This window comes from Lagopus muta, chromosome 3 (assembly GCF_023343835.1).
Source record: "Lagopus muta isolate bLagMut1 chromosome 3, bLagMut1 primary, whole genome shotgun sequence".
In the NCBI taxonomy this organism is placed as follows: Eukaryota; Metazoa; Chordata; class Aves; order Galliformes; family Phasianidae; genus Lagopus; species Lagopus muta.
In genome coordinates this window covers 1330588-1356381 of record NC_064435.1, presented here as the reverse complement: position 1 = coordinate 1356381, position 25794 = coordinate 1330588, and the positions used below count along the sequence as shown (strand labels likewise).

General features: G+C 52.7%; 1 protein-coding gene and 7 pseudogenes across 1 annotated transcript; all 8 read right to left on the bottom strand.

The window, feature by feature from the left end:
• Positions 1 to 853: 853 nt before the first annotated feature.
• Positions 854 to 1493, bottom strand: LOC125690508 (feather keratin 1-like; annotated as a pseudogene).
• Positions 1494 to 3423: 1930 nt separating this feature from the next.
• LOC125690823 (feather keratin 1-like) lies at positions 3424 to 4122 on the bottom strand (annotated as a pseudogene).
• Positions 4123 to 7696: 3574 nt separating this feature from the next.
• Positions 7697 to 8341, bottom strand: LOC125690517 (feather keratin 1-like; annotated as a pseudogene).
• Positions 8342 to 11954: 3613 nt separating this feature from the next.
• On the bottom strand, positions 11955 to 12593 carry LOC125690522 (feather keratin 1-like; annotated as a pseudogene).
• Positions 12594 to 15887: 3294 nt separating this feature from the next.
• Positions 15888 to 16520, bottom strand: LOC125690520 (feather keratin 1-like; annotated as a pseudogene).
• Positions 16521 to 18456: 1936 nt separating this feature from the next.
• Positions 18457 to 20075, bottom strand: LOC125690822 (feather keratin 1-like; annotated as a pseudogene).
• A 1012-nt stretch (positions 20076 to 21087) lies between these two features.
• LOC125690506 (feather keratin 1-like) lies at positions 21088 to 21739 on the bottom strand (annotated as a pseudogene).
• A 3609-nt stretch (positions 21740 to 25348) lies between these two features.
• On the bottom strand, positions 25349 to 25645 carry LOC125690500 (feather keratin 1-like). The gene has a single exon (XM_048938891.1). The coding sequence runs from the start codon at positions 25643 to 25645 to the stop codon at positions 25349 to 25351; it is 297 nt and encodes a 98-aa protein (XP_048794848.1).
• Positions 25646 to 25794: the final 149 nt, after the last annotated feature.

Here is a 25794-nt window from a genome sequence, read left to right as displayed (position 1 = left end):
CTGGAAGAGAAAGGAAGCTTTTCCCAGTGTGAGGGGGGCAAGCGGTAGAGCAGGTTACCCAGCAGAATAATTGGTGTAGTCCCTGTCCTTTGAGATACTGAAAGTATGGGCTGTGTTCCCTGTCTGACAGCTGTACCTGAGTGTGCTTGAGTGGGACAGTAGGACAGCGTGGTCACTACAAATTCTTTAACAGGTAAAGGATTCTGTGTCTATGTTTTTTTGGTCATTATAGGAGAATCCTGCTGGGGTGTGCTGCCATGGAGAGGTTGTTTCAGAGGACATGGGCAGAAGGGCGTTGGTGTGCCCAAGATTTTGTGTGGGCAAGCATAGATGTTGCGTGATGTGCTGGAAGCCCAGTCGCTGCTCCAACTGTTCTTGCTGGTACCATTTGTGGCAGGGGAGGTCATGGGGCCCCCTTGGTCCCATCCTAATGGCCTCTTGAGCCGTGTCTTTGGAATGGGAGAAGAGTGAAGAGCATTTGTTGAAGAAAGGATGGAGAGAATTCTGAGGCTGGTGTGCAAGAGAACTTTATTGAGGAAAATACATGAAAGGAAGGAACACAAAGACTGAAAGCCATGGCCTTTAGTGCATGTAGCATGACCATTAGCATCACTGTAGAGAAAGAAAAGGATTTAGAGAAGTATGTGCAAGATATTAAATTTTTCAGAGGCCCTCCTTGTAAGCAGTGTTGCCAGGTCCCCTTCCCTGCTTGCTTCTTTGTTACAACGACTGAAGAGCCATGGTTGAAGAGCTGCTGATGCCATGTGCTGTCAGTGACCCAGAGGTGCCTGGTCAGTGCGTGAGGCGCGTTGCAGGGTGCAGGTGTTTGGTGTCAGGGTGTGGGCGCAGGCCCTTAGCAGGGGTAGCGGGCTCTGCCGCCGTTGAAGCAGCCCAGGCCTCCGAAGCCGAAGCCGCCGGAGGAGATGGACACTCCCTGGGCGTCGAGGGCGCTGCCCACGGCAGCTGATGCGGAGGATCCGACGGCGGTGCTCTGGGGGAAGGAGCTGAGGATGGGTCCTGGCAGGGTGACCACGACGGTGGAGGGCTGGATGACGACTTGGGAGTCCTGGCACTGCCTGACACAGGGCTCGTTGCAGCTATTAGCCAGCGGGGTGGGTCCGCAGGGGCGGCAGAGGTTGTAGCAGGACATGGCTGTGGGGTGGAGGGTCTCTGCAAGAGAGGGTGTTGGGTGTGAGGGGGGGTTTTTTGGGTGTAAGGAGCTGTGCTGCATTGACCAAGGGAGAAGGGAGAATTGGGTTCAGGTGCAGGGAGTGTGGCAGTGGGGTGGTGCAAGATCTGGAGGCAGAGGAGTTGTGGAGAACTTGGCCAGGTGGGGCAGGGATTCAAGGGAATGGGATTGCAGACTCACCTGGAAGAACACAGAGGAGAAGGTGTCAGGAGAGTGGTGTGAGGGAGCGAGGCCCAGGGCCGGCTTATATGCTGCTGTGTGAGTGCCTGAGGGCTTGGAGAGAGCCTCTGCGCATGGCAGCATTGTGCAGGGAGCAGCTCTTGCGTGTCGGAGCCTGGCCAGTCATGAGGTGGGGTGTGTTTGCCTTCCGCAGCTCTCCCTTTTCATTACCTTTTGTTGTGGATTTGATCCTTTGACCTTGTCGGCAGTTTTTAAGGGAAAATGACTATTTTGTTGCATTTACTTGGAAGGTGTGTCTCATGATGGTGGCTGGGAGATGCGTCTAAGGCATGGAAGAGTTGTGGTCTCAGGAGTGAGGTCACAGCGTAGCACTGATGTAGGGTGGTTTGTGTGGTGTCTTGTGTGGTGTGGATCCCATTTTGCGGTATGGAAGTCTGAAACGGACGCTGTGGGATCCCTGTGGAGTTGAATGTCAGTTCGCTGAGGCCGTTTCTCTGCATGGCCTTTGATGGTTGCCGTGAGGATTTGGAGATTGCATAGGGAAATTGGAAGCATGCATGCTACGTGGAGATGCAGCCGTGATCCGCTCCGGGCCATGTGATCAAGCACATGGCTGAAGGTTGCAGGCCGTAGAATGATAGCATGATAGAATCGCAAGGTTGGAAAGGACCGACAAGATCATCTATTCCAACCGTCCTCCCACCACCACTGCTATCACAAGCCCCTAAATCATATCTCATGGCCCCGTTCCGTTCAGCTGAGGTGAGCGCTCTGTGGCTTGCTGCTGAGGTGAATAGCGCTTGTTGCTAAGGAAGGTGAAGAGAAGTAGGGTGGACGTGCTCAAGGCTGTGAGTTCGGTGTGGTTCTAGCCATGAATGCTGAGGGAGCCATGAGATGTCCTTGCAAGGGTGCCATCATTTGTCTTGGAGAGGTCAGAGTGCCTGGGAGGGGCTTGTGATGTGCGGGACAGAGCTCATAGCCCTGCTGTCTTGAAGGAGAAGGAAGAAGGAAGAGTGGCAAAATAGATATCTGTGGAAGTGTCCTGTGCCGCTGGGGAAGCGAAGAGGAAATCCCGGACTGTGTTGCCATATGCCAGAGGAAGAAGAAGATGATGGGGAGTGCTCAATGTGGATAGCTGTCATGGGATTCCCTCCGACTGGCTAAGAAGTGGTGGGAATAGAGAGCACGAAAGGGCAAACCTACCTGCGTTTTTCTACTTTGAAGTGAGCAGCTTTGCGCATAAGGGCGTGCAGTGCCTTTGCCTTTAGTGAAGGCTTTGAGGTTTTCTCCCTGGATGTGCTGATGGGTAATGTGTGTGCGATGTGTACAGGGAAATGGATGCTGAGTTGGTCTGTAAAGTGGCTGACCACAAGGGTCCGGAGGTCTGAGGTGAGTAAAACAGAGTCTTGATGTTATGAGTTTGTAGCTGTTTTGGCCAAGACTGTGAAGTGAGGCCAGTGCTGTTCAGTATCGTCATGAAAAGCCAGGGTGATGGGAGTGGAGCTGAGTGTGGACAGCCTGCTATTCCTGACTGCACTTGAGCAGTGCAATTGGACTATTTCCCTTTCTCTGTAGAAGATAATATGTGATGAGCAGAATGCCATCTGCTAGCCACCAGTGCTCTTGTTGACAAGGTGACGTGGTTGCAAGAGGAGGTTGTGGGGCCTCTGGGACCCAACACGTTCATGTCTAGAGCCATGTCTTTGTAGTGGGTGAAATGGAAAGAGCATTAAGCAAAGGAATGAAGAGAAGGTATCTGCTGCTGGCATGCATGAGAACTTTATTGAGGAAAACACACTGAAAGGAAGGATGCACTTGGTGATCGCCAAGTGGAAAGGTCACGATGTAAGGTGCAAAGACAGAAGGAAGTAAGTGCCCTCATGTTTGCAGACGGCCTGTTCCGAGGCTGTTCCCTGCTTGCTTGTTTTGTGCCATGAGAAGAAGATCCATGGCTGGTGTGGCCTTGTGCCATGGGTGAGACAGAGACGTGAGCTCAGTGCGTGAGGCGCGTTGCAGGGTGCAGGTGTTTGGTGTCAGGGTGTGGGCGCAGGCCCTTAGCAGGGGTAGCGGGCTCTGCCGCCGTTGAAGCAGCCCAGGCCTCCGAAGCCGAAGCCGCCGGAGGAGATGGACACTCCCTGGGCGTCGAGGGCGCTGCCCACGGCAGCTGATGCGGAGGATCCGACGGCGGTGTTCTGGGGGAAGGAGCTGAGGATGGGTCCCGGCAGGGTAACCACAACGGTGGAGGGCTGGATGACGACTTGGGAGTCCTGGCACTGCCTGACACAGGGCTCGTTGCAGCTGTTAGCCAGCGGGGTGGGTCCGCAGGGGCGGCAGAGGTTGTTGCAGGACATGGCTGTGGGATGGAGGGTCTCTGCAAGAGAGGGTGTTGGGTGAGAGTTGGGTTTTGAGGAATGAGGGAAGCAATGCCATTGGGTTCTCAGGCAGCGGAGAGGCGTGGTTTTTAGTTGTGGGGAGCATGACAGAGAGGAGGTGGAAGGGTTGCAGAGTCTGGGGACAGAGCAAGATATGGAGAGTTTGGCCAGGTGCGGTGGCGAAAGAAAGGCAGTGGCGGAAGGTTCAGGCTCACCTGGAAGAGCACAGAGGAGAAGGTGTCAGGAGAGTGGTGTGAGGGAGCGAGGCCCAGGGCCGGCTTTTATGCTGCTGTGTGAGTGCCTGAGGGCTTGGAGAGAGCCTCTGTGCATGGCAGCATTGTGCAGTGAGCAGCTCTTGCGTGCCAGAGCCTGGCCAGTCATGAGGTGAGGTGTGTTTGCCTTCCCACAACACTTCCTTTTCATTTCCTCCTGTTGTGGATTTGATCCTTTGACCCTGTCGGCACTTTTGAATGTGACTGGAGTGACGAGGAAGGCGCATCTCTTGGAAGATGTTGGAAGGCTTGTGCAAAGCTTTGGAGGAGTGATGTGGTCTAGTTAGTGATGCCATCGTGTGCTACTCATGCAGTCGTGTTTGTGGCCACTTTGTGAGGTGCGGACCCCATTCCAGGCATCCTTAGAGGGCTGTTCTGTGATTCCCAGGTGCGTTTGGCTTGAGACGCTGCTAGTTGCACTGCACTGCACTCCCTGCCTGCCTTCTCCTGAATTTGCTTTCCTTGAGCTTAGTGGTTGTCTTCTACATTGGGTGTGCTGTGTCAACACCTTGATTCCATTTTTGCTTTGAAAATTGTGTTTTGGAGAAAGGAAGCAGGCTTTTTTGTGCTGTTTCAGAATCGGGCCATCTATGATGGCTTTAATGCTTTTAGCCAGAGCAGTACAATGTGTGGAGTTGAGATGCTGGGGTCGTTTATTGGTGGGTGTGTGAATGGATGAAGCAGCCATGAGCCCCTTCATGACCTCTTCTGGAGAAGATGGAGCAAAGTAGAAAGAGGGGCTGTTGAACGGGATGTGCCTAGGTGTGTGAGGCCTGCTTTCCGGGTGTCAGGCCGGAATGCTGAGGAAGCTGTGTGCAGTGGGTTCAGTGGAGGTCCTCAGAGAAGATCAAAGGAGTGGAGCGCGTTTACTGTGAAGAAAGGCTGATGGAGTTGGGCTTGTTCAGCCTGGAGAGAAGTTGGTTCCAGGGAGATCTGACGGTGGCCTTCCAGTACTTGAAGGGAGCTTTCAGGTGGGAGGGGAATCATCTTTTTACACGGTCTGCTTGCAATAGGAGGTTTTAAAGGATTGAGGAGAAATTTGTTTTAGATGTAAGGAAGAAATTTGTGACTCGGGTGCTGGGGAGGCCCTGGCACAGGCTGCCCGATCAACTTGTGCGTTGTTCATCCCTGGTTTTTCATTGAAGGCCAGGTTGGATGGGGCCCTGTTGGGAGGCTGTCGGCCCACAGAAGGAATGGTGGTTAAGATCCCTTCCAACCTTCACCGTTCCGCATTTGCATAATGGTATGATTTGAGGCTGTGTCCCATGCCACGCTCATGCAGAAGCTGAGGCAGTGTAGGTTCGACAAGTGGAGAGCTTCCGAGGTGGACGGAAAGCAGCTGGTGGAAGGCCTGGGCCCAGAGCCTTGTGATGGAGGGCAGCAAGTGTAGTTGGAGGTAAGTTCCTCCTGCTTACCAGTGGACTGTTAAGGATCTCCTCTCCATGCTGCGTTCTACTCTTGCATCGCGTAGTGTTGCGTGTCTTCTGTTATGAGTTGCTCTTCCAGCAATCTGCTTTTTTGCATACCTGAAGACGCGTTCATTTGGCACTGGTGGCACGTACCAAGGGAGAGTACTGGAGGGCAGGGGAGGGATTTGGCACGTTGGTGTGAGAGTATGCGGAAGATTCTGTGTCCAAAGCACAGAAAAGGAGTCAGCGAGGTCATGGCTTGGCACTTGTGCAATATGGTTTGTGCCTTTGCTGTTAGAGGAGCTGCCAATTGCAAACAGCCGTGGAAGCCTGGTCTGGGCATTCTGGGTGTCCTAGATTGGAGAAGATGGCTCTTCCTTTTATGAGATAATTACCCATGTCATTCCCCAAGGGATCTTAATAGGTGTAATTTCTAAGGATTTCTGCCAAGATTTTCCTAGTTTTTCTCCATATGGTTCTGGGGAAAACGTCTAGCACAGAGATAGGCAAAGATAGTAAGCGTTGAGTGAACTGTTGCCTCACAAGTCCAACTCAAAGGCTTTTTTCAACTGTGGTTCTGCACCAGAGAACAGTGGGCATGGAACAGACTCCCTAAGGCAGTGCAGATGCACCATGGCTGCTGGATTTCAAGACACGTTGGGCAATGCCTTCAGATCCACCATTTAATTTTGAAGGAGCAAGTTGTGGAGGCATGAGTTGGACTCATATGTTTGTTGTTCAGAATGAGGGTTTCAGTAATTCCTCGGTGAACTCTGAGGACGCAGTCTCTCGTGGGCTGCAGACCTGATTTGTTTGTGGGGCTATTTGCATCCCCAATGGTAATGGAGTGTGTCAGGCTGTCCGTAGTGAAGAGAGTAAGAGTTCTTCGTGTTGTTTTTGGGCGTGCGTAATTCTTGGATTTGTGGAGATCAGGAAGGTTCTGCATGAGCTGAATGAAACTGTAGAGTTGCACCCATGAGTGGTGAGGGTCTGATGTGTTGACCATGCTGACATCAATTACGTTAGAAGGATCAGTGTAATGAGGAGCGGTTTCTGTAAACTGTAAAAGACTCTTGCTGTTCCCATCTTCAAGTAATGAAGAATGAAGACGGATGGAACTTCAGCCTGGTCGGCCTGACATTAGTCCCAGGGAAGGAGGTGATGGAAATCCTCCCAGAAAGTACAGCCATGCACAGAATGGCTCAGAAGTTGTTGGAAATAGAGAACCAAGTTGCACACGCCCACGTCAGATTTTCAGCACTAAAGTGATTAGTTACGTGCATGAGGGGGTGAAGTGACATTTGATGCCCTTGCCTTTAGGAATGGCTTTGAGGCTTCCTCCCATGACATGCTTTATAGACAAACTGTCAGCAAACTGCTCAGTTAAGTAGATGCTGAGATGTTCTTAGAAGTGGCTGAATGCAGGGATCTGATGGTGTGAGAGGAGTGACAGAGACCTGATGTGGTGAGTTCAGAGTTGTCCAGGCCAAGACGGGAAGTGAATGAAAGGGAAGTGAACAGAATGAGGTTCAGTGTCTTCACCAAACGCCTGGGTGCAGGGACTGGACGTGATTGTGGACAGCCTGCTCTTGCTGACTGTGCTTGAGCGGGGCTGTTGCACTGTAAGAAATCAAGACGATAGCACAAAAAGAAAAGATTCTATGAGCATGTTGGTTGTAAATATGAGTGAATCTTGCCCAGGTGGAAAAGGAATCAAGTGTGTGCTGACACAGAGGTGTTGTATGAGAGGGCATGGGCAGGAGAGCGTCAATGTGGCCAAGACTTTATTAGTGTAGGAGTAGATAATGTATGATGTGCTGAAGGGCATGTGCTAGGCACCCAAGCTCTTGTTGGAGCCGCGGTTGCAAGAGGAGGTGTTGGGGCCCTTTTGTAGCAGACCTGCTGGTTTCTAGAGCCAAGTGTTTGTAGTGGGTGAAGTGGAAAGGGCATTGTGCAAAGCAATGAAGAGGAGGAATCTGAGGCTGATGTGCAAGAGAACTTTATTGAGGGAAAGACACTAAGAGGAAGGATCCACTTGGTGATCGCCAAGTGGAAAGAGCACAATTTCAAGTGCAAGGACAGAGGAAAGTTTAAGCGGTCATGTTTCCAGGCAGCCTGGTCTGATGTTGTTCCATGCTTCCCTGTTGCATGCCATGAAAAGAAGAGCCATAGCTTGTGAGCCCATGTGGCATTAGTGACCCAGCGGTGCCTGGTCAGTGCGTGAGGCGCGCTGCAGGGTGCAGGTGTTTGGTGTCAGGGTGTGGGCGCAGGCCCTTAGCAGGGGTAGCGGGCTCTGCCGCCGTTGAAGCAGCCCAGGCCTCCGAAGCCGAAGCCGCCGGAGGAGATGGACACTCCCTGGGCGTCGAGGGCGCTGCCCACGGCAGCTGATGCGGAGGATCCGACGGCGGTGTTCTGGGGGAAGGAGCTGAGGATGGGTCCCGGCAGGGTGACCAGCACGGCAGGAGGCTGGATGACGACTTGGGAGTCCTGGCACTGCCTGACACAGGGCTCGTTGCAGCTGTTAGCCAGCGGGGTGGGTCCGCAGGGGCGGCAGAGGTTGTTGCAGGACATGGCTGTGGGTGGAGGGTCTCTGCAAGAGAGGGTGTTGGGTGAGCGGAGTGTGTTAAGGGGTGAGTGAAGCAATGGCGTTGTGTTCCCAGGCAGTGGGGAGGCCTGGTTGTGTGGAGCATGACAGAGAGGAGGTGGAAGAGTTTCAGAGTTTTGGGCAGAGCAAGGAATGGAGATTTTGGCCAGGTGGGGTGGCGAAAGAAAGGCAGGAAGGGGTTCAGGCTCACCTGGAGGTTTGCAGAGGAGAAGGTGTCAGGAGAGTGGTGTGAGGGAGTGAGGCCCAGGGCCGGCTTTTATGCTGCCTTGTGAGTGCCTGAGGGCTTGGAGAGAGCCTCTGCGCATGGCAGCACTGTGCAGTGAGCAGTTCTTGCATGCCAGAGCCTGGCCAGTCATGAGGTGAGGTGTGTTTGCCTTCCCACAACACTTCCTTTTCATTTCCTCCTGTTGTGGATTTGATACTTTGACTCTGTCGGCACTTTTGAGTGTGACTGGAGTGACGAGGAAGGCGCATCTCTTGGAAGATGTTGGAAGGCTTGTGCAAAGCTTTGGAGGAGTGATGTGGTCTCATTAGTGATGCCATCGTGTGCTACTCATGCAGTCGTGTTTGTGGCCACTTTGTGAGGTGCGGACCCCATTCCAGGCCTCCTTAGAGGGCTGTTCTGTGATTCCCTGGTGCGTTTGGCATGAGATGCTGCTAGTTGCACTGCGCTGCACTCCCTGCCTGCCTTCTCCTGAATTTGCTTTCCTTGAGCTTAGTGGTTGTCTTCTGCATTGGGTGTGCTGTGTCAACACCTTGATTGCGTTTTTGCTTTGAAAATTGTGTTTTGGAGCAAGGAGGCAGGCTTTTTTGTGCTGTTTCAGCGTCGGGCCATCCATGATGGCTTTAATATTTTTAGCCAGAGCAGTACAATGTGTGGTGTTGAGATGCTGGGGTCGTTTATTGGTGGGTGTGTGAATGGATGAAGCAGCCATGAGCCCCTTCATGACCTGTTCTGGAGAAGATGGAGCAAAGTAGAAAGAGGGGCTGTTGAACGGGATGTGCCTAGGTGTGTGAGGCCTGCTTTCCGGGTGTCAGGCCGGAATGCTGAGGAAGCTGTGTGCAGTGGGTTCAGTGGAGGTCCTCAGAGAAGATCAAAGATTGGAGCACGTTTACTGTGAAGAAAGGCTGATGGAGTTGGGCTTGTTCAGCCTGGAGAAGAGTTGGTTCCAGGGAGATCTGACGGTGGCCTTCCAGTACTTGAAGGGAGCTTTCAGGTGGGAGGGGAATCATCTTTTTACACGGTCTGCTTGCAATAGGAGGTTTTAAAGGATTGAGGAGAAATTTGTTTTAGATGTAAGGAAGAAATTTGTGACTCGGGTGCTGGGGAGGCCCTGGCACAGGCTGCCCGATCAACTTGTGTGTTGTTCATCCCTGGTTTTTCATTCAAGGCCAGGTTGGATGAGGCCCTGTTGGGAGGCCGTTGGCCCACATAAGGGATGGTGGTTAAGATCCCTTCCAACCTTCACCGCTGTGCTTTTTATAATGGTGTGATTTGAGGCTGTGTCCCATGCCACGCTCATGCAGAAGCTGAGGCAGTGTGGGTTAGACAAGTGGAGAGCTTCCGAGGCGGACGGAAAGCAGCTGGTGGAAGGCCTGGGCCCAGAGCCTTGTGTTGGAGGGCAGCAAGTGTAGTTGGAGGTAAGTTCCTCCTGCTTTCCAGTGGACTGTTAAGGATCTCCTCTCCATGCTGCGTGCTGCTCTTGCATCGCGTAGTGTTGCGTGTCATCTCTTATGAGTTGCTCTTCCAGCAATCTGCCTTTTTGCATACCTGAGGACGCATCCATTTTGCACTGGTGGCACGTTCCAAGTGAGAGTACTGGAGGGCAGGGGAGGGATTTGGCACGTTGGTGTGAGAGTATGCGGAAGATTCTGTGTCCAAAGCACAGAAAAGGAGTCAGCGAGGTCATGGCTTGGCACTTGTGCAATATGGTTTGTGCCTTTGTTGTTAGAGGAGCTGCCAATTGCAAGCAGCCGTGGAAGCCTGGTCTGGGCATTCTGGGTGTCCTAGATTGGAGAAGATGGCTCTTCCTTTTATGAGATAATTACCCATGTCATTCCCCAAGGGATCCTAATAGGTGTAATTTCTAAGGATTTCTGCCAAGATTTTCCTAGTTTTTCTCCATATGGTTCTGGGGAAAACGTCTAGCACAGAGATAGGCAAAGACAGTAAGCGTTGAGTGATCTGTTGCCTCACAAGTCCAACTCAAAGGCTTTTTTCAACTGTGGTTCTGCACCAGAGAACAGTGGGCATGGAACAGGCTCCCTAAGGCAGTGCAGATGCACCATGGCTGCTGGATTTCAAGACACGTTGGGCAATGCCTTCAGATCCACCATTTAATTTTGAAGGAGCAAGTTGTGGAGGCATGAGTTGGACTCATATGTTTGTTGTTCAGAATGAGGGTTTCAGTAATTCCTTGGTGTACTCTGAGGACGCAGTCTCTCGTGGGCTGCAGACCTGATTTGTTTGTGGGGATATTTGCATCCCCAATGGTAACGGATTGTGTCAGGCTGTCCGTAGTGAAGAGAGTACGAGTTCTTCGTGTTGTTTTTGGGCGTGCGTAATTCTTGGATTTGTGGAGATCAGGAAGGTTCTGCATGAGTTAAATGAACCTGTAGAGTTGCACCCATGAGTGGTGAGGGTCTGATGTGTTGACCATGCTGACATCAATTACGTTAGAAGGATCAGTGTAATGAGGAGCGGTTTCTGTAAACTGTAAGAGACTCTTGCTGTTCCCATCTTAAAGTAATGAAGAATGAAGACGGATGGAACTTCAGCCTGGTCGGCCTGACATTAGTCCCGGGGAAGGAGGTGATGGAAATCCTCCCAGAAAGTACAGCCATGCACAGAATGGCTCAGAAGTTGTTGGAAGTAGAGAACAAAGTTGCACACGCCCACCTCAGATTTTCAGCACAGAAGTGATTAGTTACATGCATGAGGGGGTGAAGTGACATTTGATGCTCTTGCCTTTAGGAATGGCTTTGAGGCTTCCTCCCATGACATGCTTTATAGGCAAACTGTCAGCAAACTGCTCAGGTAAGTAGATGCTGAGATGTTCTTAGAAGTGTCTGAATGCAGGGATCTGGTGGTGTGAGAGGAGTGACAGAGACCTGATGTGGTGAGTTCAGAGTTGTCCAGGCCAAGACGGGGAAGTGAATGAAAGGGAAGTGAACAGAATGAGGTTCAGTGTCTTCACCAAACGCCTGGGTGCGGGGACTGGACGTGATTGTGGACAGCCTGCTCTTGCTGACTGTGCTTGAGCGGCTGTTGCACTGTAAGAAATCAAGACGATAGCACAAAAAGAAAAGATTCTGTGAGCATGTTGGTTGTAAATACGAGTGAATCTTGCCCAGGTGGAAAAGGAATCAAGTGTGTGCTGACACAGAGGTGTTGTATGAGAGAGCATGGGCAGGAGAGCGTCAATGTGGCCAAGACTTTATTAGTGTAGGAGTAGATAATGTATGATGTGCTGAAGGGCATGTGCTAGGCACCCAAGCTCTTGTTGGAGCCGCGGTTGCAAGAGGAGGTGTTGGGGCCCTTTTGTAGCAGACCTGCTGGTTTCTAGAGCCAAGTGTTTGTAGTGGGTGAAGTGGAAAGGGCATTGTGCAAAGCAATGAAGAGGAGGAATCTGAGGCTGCCGTGCAAGAGAACTTTATTGAGGGAAAGACACTAAGAGGAAGGATCCACTTGGTGATCGCCAAGTGGAAAGAGCACAATTTCAAGTGCAAGGACAGAGGAAAGTTTAAGCGGTCATGTTTCCAGGCAGCCTGGTCTGATGTTGTTCCATGCTTCCCTGTTGCATGCCATGAAAAGAAGAGCCATAGCTTGTGAGCCCATGTGGCATTAGTGACCCAGCGGTGCCTGGTCAGTGCGTGAGGCGCGCTGCAGGGTGCAGGTGTTTGGTGTCAGGGTGTGGGCGCAGGCCCTTAGCAGGGGTAGCGGGCTCTGCCGCCGTTGAAGCAGCCCAGGCCTCCGAAGCCGAAGCCGCCGGAGGAGATGGACACTCCCTGGGCGTCGAGGGCGCTGCCCACGGCAGCTGATGCGGAGGATCCGACGGCGGTGTTCTGGGGGAAGGAGCTGAGGATGGGTCCCGGCAGGGTGACCAGCACGGCAGGAGGCTGGATGACGACTTGGGAGTCCTGGCACTGCCTGACACAGGGCTCGTTGCAGCTGTTAGCCAGCGGGGTGGGTCCGCAGGGGCGGCAGAGGTTGTTGCAGGACATGGCTGTGGGTGGAGGGTCTCTGCAAGAGAGGGTGTTGGGTGAGCGGAGTGTGTTAAGGGGTGAGTGAAGCAATGGCGTTGTGTTCCCAGGCAGTGGGGAGGCCTGGTTGTGTGGAGCATGACAGAGAGGAGGTGGAAGAGTTTCAGAGTTTTGGGCAGAGCAAGGAATGGAGATTTTGGCCAGGTGGGGTGGCGAAAGAAAGGCAGGAAGGGGTTCAGGCTCACCTGGAGGTTTGCAGAGGAGAAGGTGTCAGGAGAGTGGTGTGAGGGAGCGAGGCCCAGGACTGGCTTTTATGCTGCTGTGTGAGTGCCTGAGGGCTTGGAGAGAGCCTCTGCGCATGGCAGCATTGCGTGCCGCAAACAGCTCTTGCGTGCCAATGCTTGACCAGTGATGACACGATGTGTTTTTGTCTTCCCCAAATGCTGCCTTTTCATTTCCTTCTCTTGTGGTTGTGTTCCTTTGACCCTGTTGGCAGTGTTCACGTGGGACTGGGTTTTGAGTCCATACGTGCTGAAAGTGTGAGTGGTGGGTGGGTATCAGGAGTGAGGTCACCGTGTGGCACTTGTGGTGTTGGTTTGTGGCTGTGTTGTGAGGTGTGTACGCCATGTCCTGGCATCCTTGTTAAGCTGCTCCACGCTTCTGTGCCTCTTGGGCTTTATTGCCACTGGAATTGCATTCCCTCCTTCCTTGCCTTTGTCCCACTTGACAAAGCAGTCTTCAGCCCGTCTCCCTCTCCCCCTGGGAGCGCTGCCTGCTCAGGTGTCTGCTGCCCCTGGTGCCTGCAGAGGTGCAGCCGCAGAAAGGAGGCTGCCTGCTGTGCGCCTGGGGTGGACAACCAGAGCAGGATGCTGTCTGTGTGGGGCTGTGTCAGAGCTGACAGGGCTTTTGGAGTTGGGAGTACTGCCTTAGTCCCAGAAAGGTCCCAGTGTCCTCTCTCTATGCCACCCTTATTGGGGATCATCCAGATGAAGCCTGGGCTTTGGTCTGGCACAGTGCCATCTGGAGTTCCCTTTGTGCTGCTTGGTGGGATGTGGGAAAGATGCGTGCTGCCGGTTGCAGGGTCAAATGAAGAAGTTGTGCTCCTGGGTGTGCAAAAGTGTACAGGACCTGACAAGTTTCTCCCACAGATGCTGAGGGACGTGCCTGATGTCTTTGTAAGGCCCTTTTCATAGAATCATAGAATCATAGAATCATAGAATCACTAAGGTTGGAAAAGACCTAAAAGATCACCCAGTCCAACCGTTCACCTATTCCCAATAGCTCCTACTAAACCATGTCCCTCAACACAACATCCAGTCTTTCCTTGAACACCCCCAAGGTTGGTGATTCCACCACCTCCCTGGGCATCCATTGCAGTGCCTGACCACCCTTTCTGACAAGTAATACTTCCTCATGTCCAGCCTGAATCTCCCCTGCCGTAGCTTGAAACCATTCCCCCTGTTCCAATCACTAATGACACGAGAGAAGAGGCCGACCCCCAGCTCACTACAACCTCCCTTCAGGAAGTTATAGAGAGCAATCAGGTCTCCCCTGAGCCTCCACTTCTCCAGGCTGAACATTCCCAGCTCCTTCAGCCTCTCCTCATATGGCGTGTGTTCCAGACCCCTCACCAGCTTCGTTGCCCTCCTTTGAAAACGTTCCAGGGCCTCAATATCTTTCTTGCAGTGAGGGGCCCAAAACTGGACACAGTACTCGAGGTGCGGCCCTGTAAGGTCCTGGTGAATCAAAGTGATTCCTGAAGAATGGATGAGACTCATCTCCCTCCTGCGTTCAAGAAATGAAGAAGGAAGCTGAGAGAAACTTCAGGCTGATTGACCTGATGTTAGTCAGTGGGGAGGAGGTGAAGGCAATCCTCGCAGAAAGCAGTGGATTTACAAAGCCACCTCAGTTTCCTCTACACTGAAGTGATGTGCCTGGTGGATGACGGGGGGCCGTGACAGTTGATTGCCTTGCCTTTAGTAAAGGCATTGAGGCTTCCTGCCATGACGCGATCCCAGAGAAACTGTCAAAGAGGACGCAGGGGTGGGCTTGAAAGTGGCTGAATGCAGCGGTGTGGTGAAGTGCCTTGATTGTGTCAAGGCTTGGTAGTAAGGCCAGCCCTGTTCAGCGCCTGCATTAAAAAGCTGGGCGATGGTAGAGATCCCAGTGAGTTTGTAAATGGTAGAAGATGGGAAGGAGCAGCAGATGGCCCAGGTGAATAGTCCTTGTTTGTGAAGGATGTGGAGAGGCTGGGTTGTGTGTCCCAGAGGGACATGCAGAAGCAGCAGGAGAGGAAAGTGAAGTCCTGCAGATGGGAAGCAGTAACAGGGAGCAATGGAAATGAGAGGGTGGCAGCCAGCTTTCGTGAGAAGGACCTGGGTTTTGCTGTTGGCAAGCAAGGTGATGGTAGGGCAACAATGCAGCCGTGTGACAAAAGAGTTCATCGTTCTCCAGAAGGCCATTGGGAAGAGCATCGCTAACACGCTGGAGGATGCACTCTTTTTTTTCTGCTCAGTGCAGGTGATTCAAGTTTAAGTTTCCCAGGTGGAAGACAGACATGGCTATGGTGGAGCTGTTCCAGTGCAGGGCTTCCCCAGTGCTGATGGGCCTGGAGCTTCCTTCCAATGTGGAGAAGCTGAGACAGCAGGCAGTTTTGAGTCGGGACACAAGGATACTCTTGCTAGATCTTGTCCTTGTGTATAAATCCCAGATGTTAGGGAAGGATGAGAAGAGAGCCAGCCCTTTTTCATGACCGTCTGCTGCCAGAAGAAAGGACAGGGGACAGCACTGAATTTGAACCTTCCCTGGAAGAGAAAGGAAGCTTTTCCCAGTGTGAGGGGGGCAAGCGGTAGAGCAGGTTACCCAGCAGAATAATTGGTGTAGTCCCTGTCCTTTGAGATACTGAAAGTATGGGCTGTGTTCCCGGTCTGACAGCTGTACCTGAGTGTGCTTGAGTGGGACAGTAGGACAGCGTGGTCACTACAAATTCTTTAACAGGTAAAGGATTCTGTGTCTATGTTTTTTTGGTCATTATGGGAGAATCCTGCTGGGGTGTGCTGCCATGGAGAGGTTGTTTCAGTGGACATGGGCAGAAGGGCGTTGGTGTGCCCAAGATTTTGTGTGGGCAAGCATAGATGTTGCGTGATGTGCTGGAAGCCCAGTCGCTGCTCCATCTGTTCTTGCTGGTACCATTTGTGGCAGGGGAGGTCATGGGGCCCCCTTGGTCCCATCCTAATGGCCTCTTGAGCCGTGTCTTTGGAATGGGAGAAGAGTGAAGAGCATTTGTTGAAGAAAGGATGGAGAGAATTCTGAGGCTGGTGTGCAAGAGAACTTTATTGAGGAAAATAGATGAAAGGAAGGAACACAAAGACTGAAAGCCATGGCCTTTAGTGCATGTAGCATGACCATTAGCATCACTGTAGAGAAAGAAAAGGATTTAGAGAAGTATGTTCAAGACATTAAATTTTTCAGAGGCCCTCCTTGTAAGCAGTGTTGCCAGGTCCCCTTCCCTGCTTGCTTCTTTGTTACAACGACTGAAGAGCCATGGTTGAAGAGCTGCTGATGCCATGTGCTGTCAGTGACCCAGAGGTGCCTGGTCAATGCGTGAGGCGCGTTGCAGGGTGCAGGTGTTTGGTGTCAGGGTGTGGGCGCAGGCCCTTAGCAGGGGTAGCGGGCTCTGCCGCCGTTGAAGCAGCCCAGGCCTCCGAAGCCGAAGCCGCCGGAGGAGATGGACACTCCCTGGGCGTCGAGGGCGCTGCCCACGGCAGCTGATGCGGAGGATCCGACGGCGGTGTTCTGGGGGAAGGAGCTGAGGATGGGTCCTGGCAGGGTGACCACGACGGTGGAGGGCTGGATGACGACTTGGGAGTCCTGGCACTGCCTGACACAGGGCTCGTTGCAGCTGTTAGCCAGCGGGGTGGGTCCGCAGGGGCGGCAGAGGTCGTAGCAGGACATGGCTGTGGGGTGGAGGGTCTCTGCAAGAGAAGGTGTTGGGTGTGAGGGGGGTTTTGTGGTTGTTAGGAGCTGTGCTGCGGTGACGAAGGGAGAAGGGAGAAGTGGGTTCTGGTGCAGGGAGTGTGGCAGTGGGGTGGTGTAAGATCTGGAGGCAGAGGAGTTGTGGAGAACTTGGCCAGGTGGGGCAGGGATTCAAGGGAATGGGGTTGCAGGCTCACCTGGAAGAACACAGGGGAGAAGGTGTCAGGAGAGTGGTGTGAGGGAGCGAGGCACAGGGCCGGCTTTTATGCTGCTGTGTGAGTGCCTGAGGGCTTGGAGAGAGCCTCTGCGCATGGCAGCATTTTGCAGCGAGTAGCTCTTGCGTGTCGGACCCTGGCCAGTCATGAGGTGGGGTGTGTTTGCCTTCCACAGCTCTCCCTTTTCATTACCTTTTGTTGTGGATTTGATCCTTTGACCTTGTAGGCAGTTTTTAAGGGAAAATGACTATTTTGTTGCATTTACTTGGAAGGTGTGTCTCATGATGGTGGCTGGGAGATGCGTCTAAGGCATGGAAGACTTGTGGTCTCAGGAGTGAGGTCACAGCGTAGCACTGATGTAGGGTGGTTTGTGTGGTGCCTTGTGTGTTTTGGATCCCATTTTGCGGTATGGAAGTCTGAAGCGGATTCTGTGGGATCTCTGTGGAATTGAATGTCAGTTGGCTGAGGCCGTTTCTCTGCATGGCCTTTGATGGTTGCCGTGAGGATTTGGAGATTGCATAGGAAAATTGGAAGCATGCATGCTACGTGGAGATGCAGCCGTGATCCGCTCCCGGCCATGTGGTCAAGCACATGGCTGAAGGTTGCAGGCTGTAGAATGATAGCATGATAGAATTGCAAGGTTGGAAAGGACCGACAAGATCATCTAGTCCAACCGTCCTCCCACCACCACTGCTATCACAAGCCCCTAAATCCTATCTCATGGCCCGGTTCCGTTCAGCTGAGGTGAGTGCTCTGTGGCTTGCTGCTGAGGTGAATAGCGCTTGTTGCTAAGGAAGATGAAGAGAAGTAGGGTGGACGTGCTCAAGGCTGTGAGGTCGGCGTGGTTCTAGCCATGAATGCTGAGGGAGCCATGAGATGTCCTTGCAAGGGTGCCGTCATTTGTCTTGGAGAGGTCAGAGTGCCTGGGAGGGGCTTGTGATGTGCGGGACAGAGCTCATAGCCCTGCTGTCTTGAAGGAGAAGGAAGAAGGAAGAGTGGCAAAGTAGATATCTGTGGAAGTGTCCTGTGCCGCTGGGGAAGCGAAGAGGAAATCCCGGACTGTGTTGCCATATGCCAGAGGAAGAAGAAGATGATGGGGAGTGCTCAATGTGGATAGCTGTCATGGGATTCCCTCCGACTGGCTAAGAAGTGGTGGGAATAGAGAGCACGAAAGGGCAAACCTACCTGCGTTTTTCTACTTTGAAGTGAGCAGCTTTGCGCATAAGGGCGTGCAGTGCCTTTGCCTTTAGTGAAGGCTTTGAGGTTTTCTCCCTGGATGTGCTGATGGGCAAAGGGTGTGCGATGTGTACAGGGAAATGGATGCTGAGTTGGTCTGTAAAGTGGCTGACCACAAGGGTCCGGAGGTCTGAGGTGAGTAAAACAGAGTCGTGATGATGTGAGTTTGTAGCTGTTTTGGCCAAGACTGTGAAGTGAGGCCAGTGCTGTTCAGTATCGTCATGAAAAGCCAGGGTGATGGGAGTGGAGCTGAGTGTGGACAGCCTGCTATTCCTGACTGCACTTGAGCAGTGCAATTGGACTATTTCCCTTTCTCTGTAGAAGATAATATGTGATGAGCAGAATGCCATCTGCTAGCCACCAGTGCTCTTGTTGACAAGGTGACGTGGTTGCAAGAGGAGGTTGTGGGGCCTCTGGGACCCAACACGTTCATGTCTAGAGCCATGTCTTTGTAGTGGGTGAAATGGAAAGAGCATTAAGCAAAGGAATGAAGAGAAGGTATCTGCTGCTGGCATGCATGAGAACTTTATTGAGGAAAACACACTAAAAGGAAGGATGCACTTGGTGATCGCAAAGTGTAAAGGCCACGATGTAAGGTGCAAAGACAGAAGGAAGTAAGTGCCCTCATGTTTGCAGACGGCCTGTTACGAGGCTGTTCGCTGCTTGCTTGTTTTGTGCCATGAGAAGAAGATCCATGGCTGGTGTGGCCTTGTGCCATGGGTGAGACAGAGACGTGAGCTCAGTGCGTGAGGCGCGTTGCAGGGTGCAGGTGTTTGGTGTCAGGGTGTGGGCGCAGGCCCTTAGCAGGGGTAGCGGGCTCTGCCGCCGTTGAAGCAGCCCAGGCCTCCGAAGCCGAAGCCGCCGGAGGAGATGGACACTCCCTGGGCGTCGAGGGCGCTGCCCACGGCAGCTGATGTGGAGGATCCGACGGCGGTGTTCTGGGGGAAGGAGCTGAGGATGGGTCCCGGTAGGGTGACCACGACGGTGGAGGGCTGGATGACGACTTGGGAGTCCTGGCACTGCCTGACACAGGGCTCGTTGCAGCTGTTAGCCAGCGGGGTGGGTCCGCAGGGGCGGCAGAGGTTGTAGCAGGACATGGCTGTGGGGTCGAGGGTCTCTGCAAGAGAGTGTGTTGGATGAGAGGTGTGTTTTGAGGAATGAGGGAAGCAATGCCATTGGGTTCTCAGGCAGTGGAGAGGCGTGGTTTGGAGTTGTGCGGAGCATGACAGAGTGGAGGAGAAAGGGTTGCAGAGTCTGGGGACAGAGCAAGATATGGAGAGTTTGGCCAGGTGGGGTGGCGAAAGAAAGGCAGCGGAAGGTTCAGGCTCACCTGTAAGAGCTGAGAGGAGAAGGTGTCAGGAGAGTGGTGTGAGGGAGCGAGGCCCAGGGCCGGCTTTTATGCTGCTGCGTGAGTGCCTGAGGGCTTGGAGAGAGCCTCTGCGCATGGCAGCACTGTGCAGTGAGCAGCTCTTGCATCACCTAGTGTTGCCAGTCATGGGATGTGTGTTCTTCTTCTGGCAGCTCTGCCTCTTTGCATCCTTCTCTTGAGGACGTGTCCTTCTGACAGCAGTGGCACCTTTCAAGTGAGAATGTTGGAGTGTTCTTGCACGTTCGAGTCAGGGCACGCGGAAGTAGTGGCCAAAGCACAGAACGGGAGCATTGTTGACAGTGAGGTCATTGCTTGGCCTTTGTGTACTCTGCTTTGTGTCTTTGTTGTTAGAGGAGTTGCCATTTCCAGATCTCCTTGGAAGCCTGGTCTGGGCATTCTAGGTATCCTGGTTTTGAAATCATGGCACTTCCCTTTCTGAGATGAATGCCCATGTCATTCCCCAAGGGAACCTATTGGGCGTAATTTCTGTCGTCTTCATCAAAGTTATTCTTAATGTTTCCTGCCAAATTCTGCTTGAGAAAATCTCCAGCATGTATCTACAAAAATACATCATAGGTTGTGTGAACAGGTGGCTCCCAAGTCCAACCCAGAGGCTTTTTTAGATTTGGTTCCATCAGGCAGGTGACCAGTCTGGTGTCAGGTTACCCAGAGCTGCGTGTTGAGATTTGTTCTCTTCCATGCCTTTCTAAATGATCTGGATGCAGGAGTCAAATGCATACATATTAAGAAGTTTTTGGATGATCCTGACTAGGGATGAGCTGTTGACTCTCTCAGTATTAGGGAGGCTGTGGGAGAGCTCTTGAGAGACCAGGGGGCTGGGCAATCACCAATGGCACGACGTTTAATGAGGGCAAGAGCTTGATTGTCCACCTGGCATTGGGATACCCAGAGGATACTTGGGTATTTGGGATGAGAGAGTAAAGAGCAGCCCCGAAGAAAGAGATCAGGAGGTTCTGTTTGATGGCAAGTTGATTCTGAGTCAGCAGAGTGGCCTGGCAGCCAACATGGCTGACCGTACCTGGGATGCATCGAGATGAGAAGTGCCAGTGGGAGAGGGTAGGGTCGTCCCACTCTGCTGTGTGCTGGTGTGGCCTCACCTCAAGTAATGTGCTCATCTTTGGCTTCAGCGGTACGAGACAAGGGGAGAGAAGAGCCAACAGAGCAGTGCTCAATCACAGGGCTGATGCCAGTGGGATGGAGTTGCACAAGACCACGTGCCGGGTCCTGCACTTTGGCCACAAAACTCCCAGGCAATGCTACAGGCTTGGGGCAGAGCGTCTGGAAGGCTGTCTAGAGGAAACAGACCTGGGGGGATTGGTTGATTCTCAACTGAACATGAGCCAGCAGTGTGCCCGTATAACCAAGAGGGTGTCCTGGCTTGTATCAGAAATAGTGTGGCCAGCGGGAGCAGGGAAGCGATCATCCCTCTGTACTCTGCCCAGGCGAGGCCGCAGTTTGAGTGCTGTGTTCAGATGTGGGCCGCTCAGTGCAAGAAAGGCATCGACGCCCTGGAGTGTGTTGAGGGCTGGAGAACGAGTCAGGTAAGTGCAATTGGACTATTTCCCTCTCTTTGTAGAATATAATGTGATGAGCAGAATGCCATCTGCTAGCCACCAGTGCTCTTGTCGACAACGTGACGTGGTTGCAAGAGGACGTCATGAGGCCATTTTGGATCCAACACGTTCACATCTAGAGCCATATCTTTGTAGTGGGTGAAATGGAAAGAGCATTAAGCAAAGGAATGAAGAGGAGGAATCCGCTGCTGGCATGCATGAGAATTTTATTGAGGAAAACACACTGAAAGGAAGGATGCACTTGGTGATCGCCAAGTGGAAAGGTCACGACGTAAGGTGCAAAGACAGAAGGAAGTAAGTGCCCTCAAGATTGCAGACGGCATGTTCCGAGGCTATTCCCTGGTTGCTTGTTTTGTGCCATGAGAAGAAGATCCATGGCTGGTGTGGCCTTGTGCCATGGGTGACAAAGAGACGTGAGGCGCGTTGCAGGGTGCAGGTGTTTGGTGTCAGGGTGTGGGCGCAGGCCCTTAGCAGGGGTAGCGGGCTCTGCCGCCGTTGAAGCAGCCCAGGCCTCCGAAGCCGAAGCCGCCGGAGGAGATGGACACTCCCTGGGCGTCGAGGGCGCTGCCCACGGCAGCTGATGCGGAGGATCCGACGGCGGTGTTCTGGGGGAAGGAGCTGAGGATGGGTCCCGGCAGGGTGACCAGCACGGTAGGAGGCTGGATGACGACTTGGGAGTCCTGGCACTGCCTGACACAGGGCTCGTTGCAGCTGTTAGCCAGCGGGGTGGGTCCGCAGGGGCGGCAGAGGTTGTAGCAGGACATGGCTGTGGGGTGGAGGGTCTCTGCAAGAGAGGGTGTTGTTCAAATGGAGGTTGTTGAGGACACAGGGAGACATGCAGGATATGGCCCATGGAACAAGGAGTAGTGGCTTGTGGCTGTGGGTTGCATAGTTTTTGGGTAGGCAGTAGAGCTGAAAGGGTTTTGGGGACAAGGGTTTGTGGATAGCAAAGCCAGTTGGGGTGGGCGAGGGAGGGCAGAAGGATGCAGGCTTACCTAGAGGAGCACAGAGGAGAAGGTGTCAGGAGAGTGGTGTGAGGGAGCGAGGCACAGGACCGGCTTTTATGCTGCCTTGTGAGTGCCTGAGGGCTTGGAGAGAGCCTCTGCGCATGGCAGCGCTGTGCAGTGAGCTGCTGTTGCATGCCAAACCCTCAGAAGTCATGAGGTGGGGTGTGTTTACCTTCCCACAACACTGCCTTTTCATTTCCTCATGTTGTGGATTTGATCCTTTGACCCTGTCGGCACTTTTGAGTGTGACTGGAGTGACGAGGAAGGCGCATCTCTCGGAAGATGTTGGAAGGCTTGTGCAAAGCTTTGGAGGAGTGATGTGGTCTCGTTAGTGATGCCATCGTGTGCTACTCATGCAGTCGTGTTTGTGGCCACTTTGTGAGGTGCGGACCCCATTCCAGGCATCCTTAGAGGGCTGTTCTGTGATTCCCAGGTGCGTTTGGCTTGAGACGCTGCTAGTTGCACTGCACTGCACTCCCTGCCTGCCTTCTCCTGAATTTGCTTTCTTTGAGCTTAGTGGTTGTCTTCTACATTGGGTGTGCTGTGTCAACACCTTGATTGCGTTTTTGCTTTGAAAATTGTGTTCTGGAGAAAGGAAGCAGGCTTTTTTGTGCTTTTTCAGCGTTGGGCCATCCATGATGGTTTTAATACATTTAGGCAGAGGAGTACAATGTGTGGAGTTGAGATGTTGGGGTCGTTTATTGGTGGCTGTGTGAATGGATGAAGCAGCCATGAGCCCCTTCATGACCTCTTCTGGAGAAGATGGAGCAAAGTAGAAAGAGGGGCTGTTGAACGGGATGTGCCTAGGTGTGTGAGGCCTGCTTTCCGGGTGTCAGGCCGGAATGCTGAGGAAGCTGTGTGCAGTGGGTTCAGTGGAGGTCCTCAGAGAAGATCAAAGATTGGAGCGCGTTTACTGTGAAGAAAGGCTGATGGAGTTGGGCTTGTTCAGCCTGGAGAGGAGTTGGTTCCAGGGAGATCTGACGGTGGCCTTCCAGTACATGAAGGGAGCTTTCAGATGGGAGGGGAACCATCTTTTTACACGGTCTGCTTGCAATAGGAGATTTTAAAGGATTGAGGAGAAATTTGGTTTAGATGTAAGGAAGAAATTTGTGACTTGGGTGCTGGGGAGGCCCTGGCACAGGCTGCCCGATCAACTTGTGCGTTGTTCATCCCTGGTTTTTCATTCAAGGCCGGGTTGGATTGGGCCCTGTTGGGAGGCCGTCGGCCCACAGAAGGGATGGTGGTTAAGATCCTTTCCAACCTTCACCTTTCTGCATGTGCATAATGGTATGATTTGAGGCTGTGTCCCATGCCACGCTCATGCAGAAGCTGAGGCAGTGTTGTTTCGACAAGTGGAGAGCTTCCGAGGTGGACGGAAAGCAGCTGGTGGAATGCCAGAGCCTTGTGATGGAGGGCAGCAAGTGTAGTTGGAGGTAAGTTCCTCCTGCTTACCAGTGGACTGTTAAGGATCTCCTCTCCATGCTGCGTCCTGCTCTTGCATCGCGTAGTGTTGCGTGTCATCTGTTATGAGTTGCTCTTCCCGCAGTCTGCCTTTTTGCATCCTTCAGGACGCGTCCATTTGGCACTGGTGGCACGTTCCAAGTGAGAGTACTGGAGGGCAGGGGAGGGATTTGGCACGTTGGTGTGAGAGGATGCGGAAGATTCTGTGTCCAAAGCACAGAAAAGGAGTCAGCGAGGTCATGGCTTGGCACTTGTGCAATAGGGTTTGTGCCTTTGTTGTTAGAGGAGCTGCCAATTGCAAGCAGCCGTGGAAGCCTGGTCTGGGCATTCTGGGTGTCCCAGATCGGAGAAGATAGCTCTTCCCTTTCTGAAATGAATACCCATGTCATTCCCCAAGGGATCCCAACAGGTGTAATTTCTAAAGATTTCTGCCAAGATTTTCCTAGTTTTTCTGCATATGGCTCTGGGGAAAACGTCTAGCACAGAGATAGGCAAAGACAGTAAGCGTTGAGTGAACTGTTGCCTCACAAGTCCAACTCAAAGGCTTTTTTCAACCGTGGTATTGCACCAGGGGGCAGTGGGCATGGAACAGGCTCCCTAAGGCAGTGCAGAAGCACCATGGCTGCTGGATTTCAAGACACGTTGGGCAATGCCTTCAGATCGACCATTTAATTTTGAAGGAGCGCGGAATGTTGGCATGAGTTGGACTCATATGTTTGTTGTTCAGAATGAGGGTTTCAGTAATTCCTCGGTGAACTCTGAGGACGCAGTCTCTCATGGGCTGCAGACCTGAGGTGTTTAAGGGGGTATTTGCATCCCAAATGGTAACGGATTATGTCGGGCTGTTCGTAGTGAAGAGAATAATTGTTCTTCATGTTCTTTTTAGGCGTATGTAATTCTTGGATTTGTGGAGATCAGGAAGGTTCTACATGAGTTGAATGAACCTATAGAGTTGCATCCATGAGTGGTGAGGGTCTGATGTGTTGACCATGCTGACATCACTTACGTTAGAGGGATCAGTGTAATGAGGAGCGGTTTCTGTAAACTGTAAGAGACTCTTGCTGTTCCCATCTTCAAGGAATGAAGAATGAAGACGGATGGAACTTCAGCCTGGTCGGCCTGACATGAGTCCATAGGAAGGAGGTGGTGGAAATCCTCCCAGAAAGTACAGCCATGCACAGAATGGCTCAGAAGTTGTTGGAAGTAGAGAACAAAGTTGCACACGCCCACCTCAGATTTTCAGCACAGAAGTGATTAGTTACGTGCATGAGGGGGTGAAGTGACATTCGATGCCCTTGCCTTTAGGAATGGCTTTGAGGCTTCCTCCCATGACATGCTTTATAGGCAAACTGTCAGCAAACTGCTCAGTTAAGTAGATGCTGAGATGTTCTTAGAAGTGTCTGAATGCAGGGATCTGGTGGTGTGAGAGGAGAGACAGAGACCTGATGTGGTGAGTTCAGAGTTGTCCAGGCCAAGACGGGGAAGTGAATGAAAGGGAAGTGAACAGAATGAGGTTCAGTGTCTTCACCAAACGCCTGGGTGCGGGGACTGGACGTGATTGTGGACAGCCTGCTCTTGCTGACTGTGCTTGAGCGGGGCTGTTGCACTGTAAGAAATCAAGACGATAGCACAAAAAGAAAAGATTCTATGAGCATGTTGGTTGTAAATATGAGTGAATCTTGCCCAGGTGGAAAAGTAATCAAGTGTGTGCTGACACAGAGGTGTTGTATGAGAGAGCATGGGCAGAAGAGCGTCAATGTGGCCAAGACTTTATTAGTGTAGGAGTAGATAATGTATGATGTGCTGAAGGGCATGTGCTAGGCACCCAAGCTCTTGTTGGAGACGCGGTTGCAAGAGGAAGTGTTGGGGCCCTTTTGTAGCAGACCTGCTGGTTTCTAGAGCCAAGTGTTTGTAGTGGGTGAAGTGGAAAGGGCATTGTGCAAAGCAATGAAGAGGAGGAATCTGAGGCTGACGTGCAAGAGAACTTTATTGAGGGAAAGACACTAAGAGGAAGGATCCACTTGGTGATCACCAAGTGGAAAGAGCACAATTTCAAGTGCAAGGACAGAGGAAAGTTAAAACGGTCATGTTTCCAGGCAGCCTGGTCTGATGTTGTTCCATGCTTCCCTGTTTCATGCCATGAAAAGAAGAGCCATAGTTTGTGAGCCCATGTGGCATCAGTGACCCAGCGGTGCCTGGTCAGTGCGTGAGGCGCGTTGCAGGGTGCAGGTGTTTGGTGTCAGGGTGTGGGCGCAGGCCCTTAGCAGGGGTAGCGGGCTCTGCCGCCGTTGAAGCAGCCCAGGCCTCCGAAGCCGAAGCCGCCGGAGGAGATGGACACTCCCTGGGCGTCGAGGGCGCTGCCCACGGCAGCTGATGCGGAGGATCCGACAGCGGTGCTCTGGGGGAAGGAGCTGAGGATGGGTCCTGGCAGGGTGACCACGACGGTGGAGGGCTGGATGACGATTTGGGAGTCCTGGCACTGCCTGACACAGGGCTCGTTGCAGCTGTTAGCCAGCGGGGTGGGTCCGCAGGGGCGGCAGAGGTTGTTGCAGGACATGGCTGTGGGTGGAGGGTCTCTGCAAGAGAGGGTGTTGGGTGAGTGCAGGGTGTTAAGGTGTGAGTGAAGCAATGGCGTTGGGTTCCCAGGCAGTGGGGAGGCCTGGTTGTGTGGAGCATGACAGAGAGGAGGTGGAAGGGTTACATAGT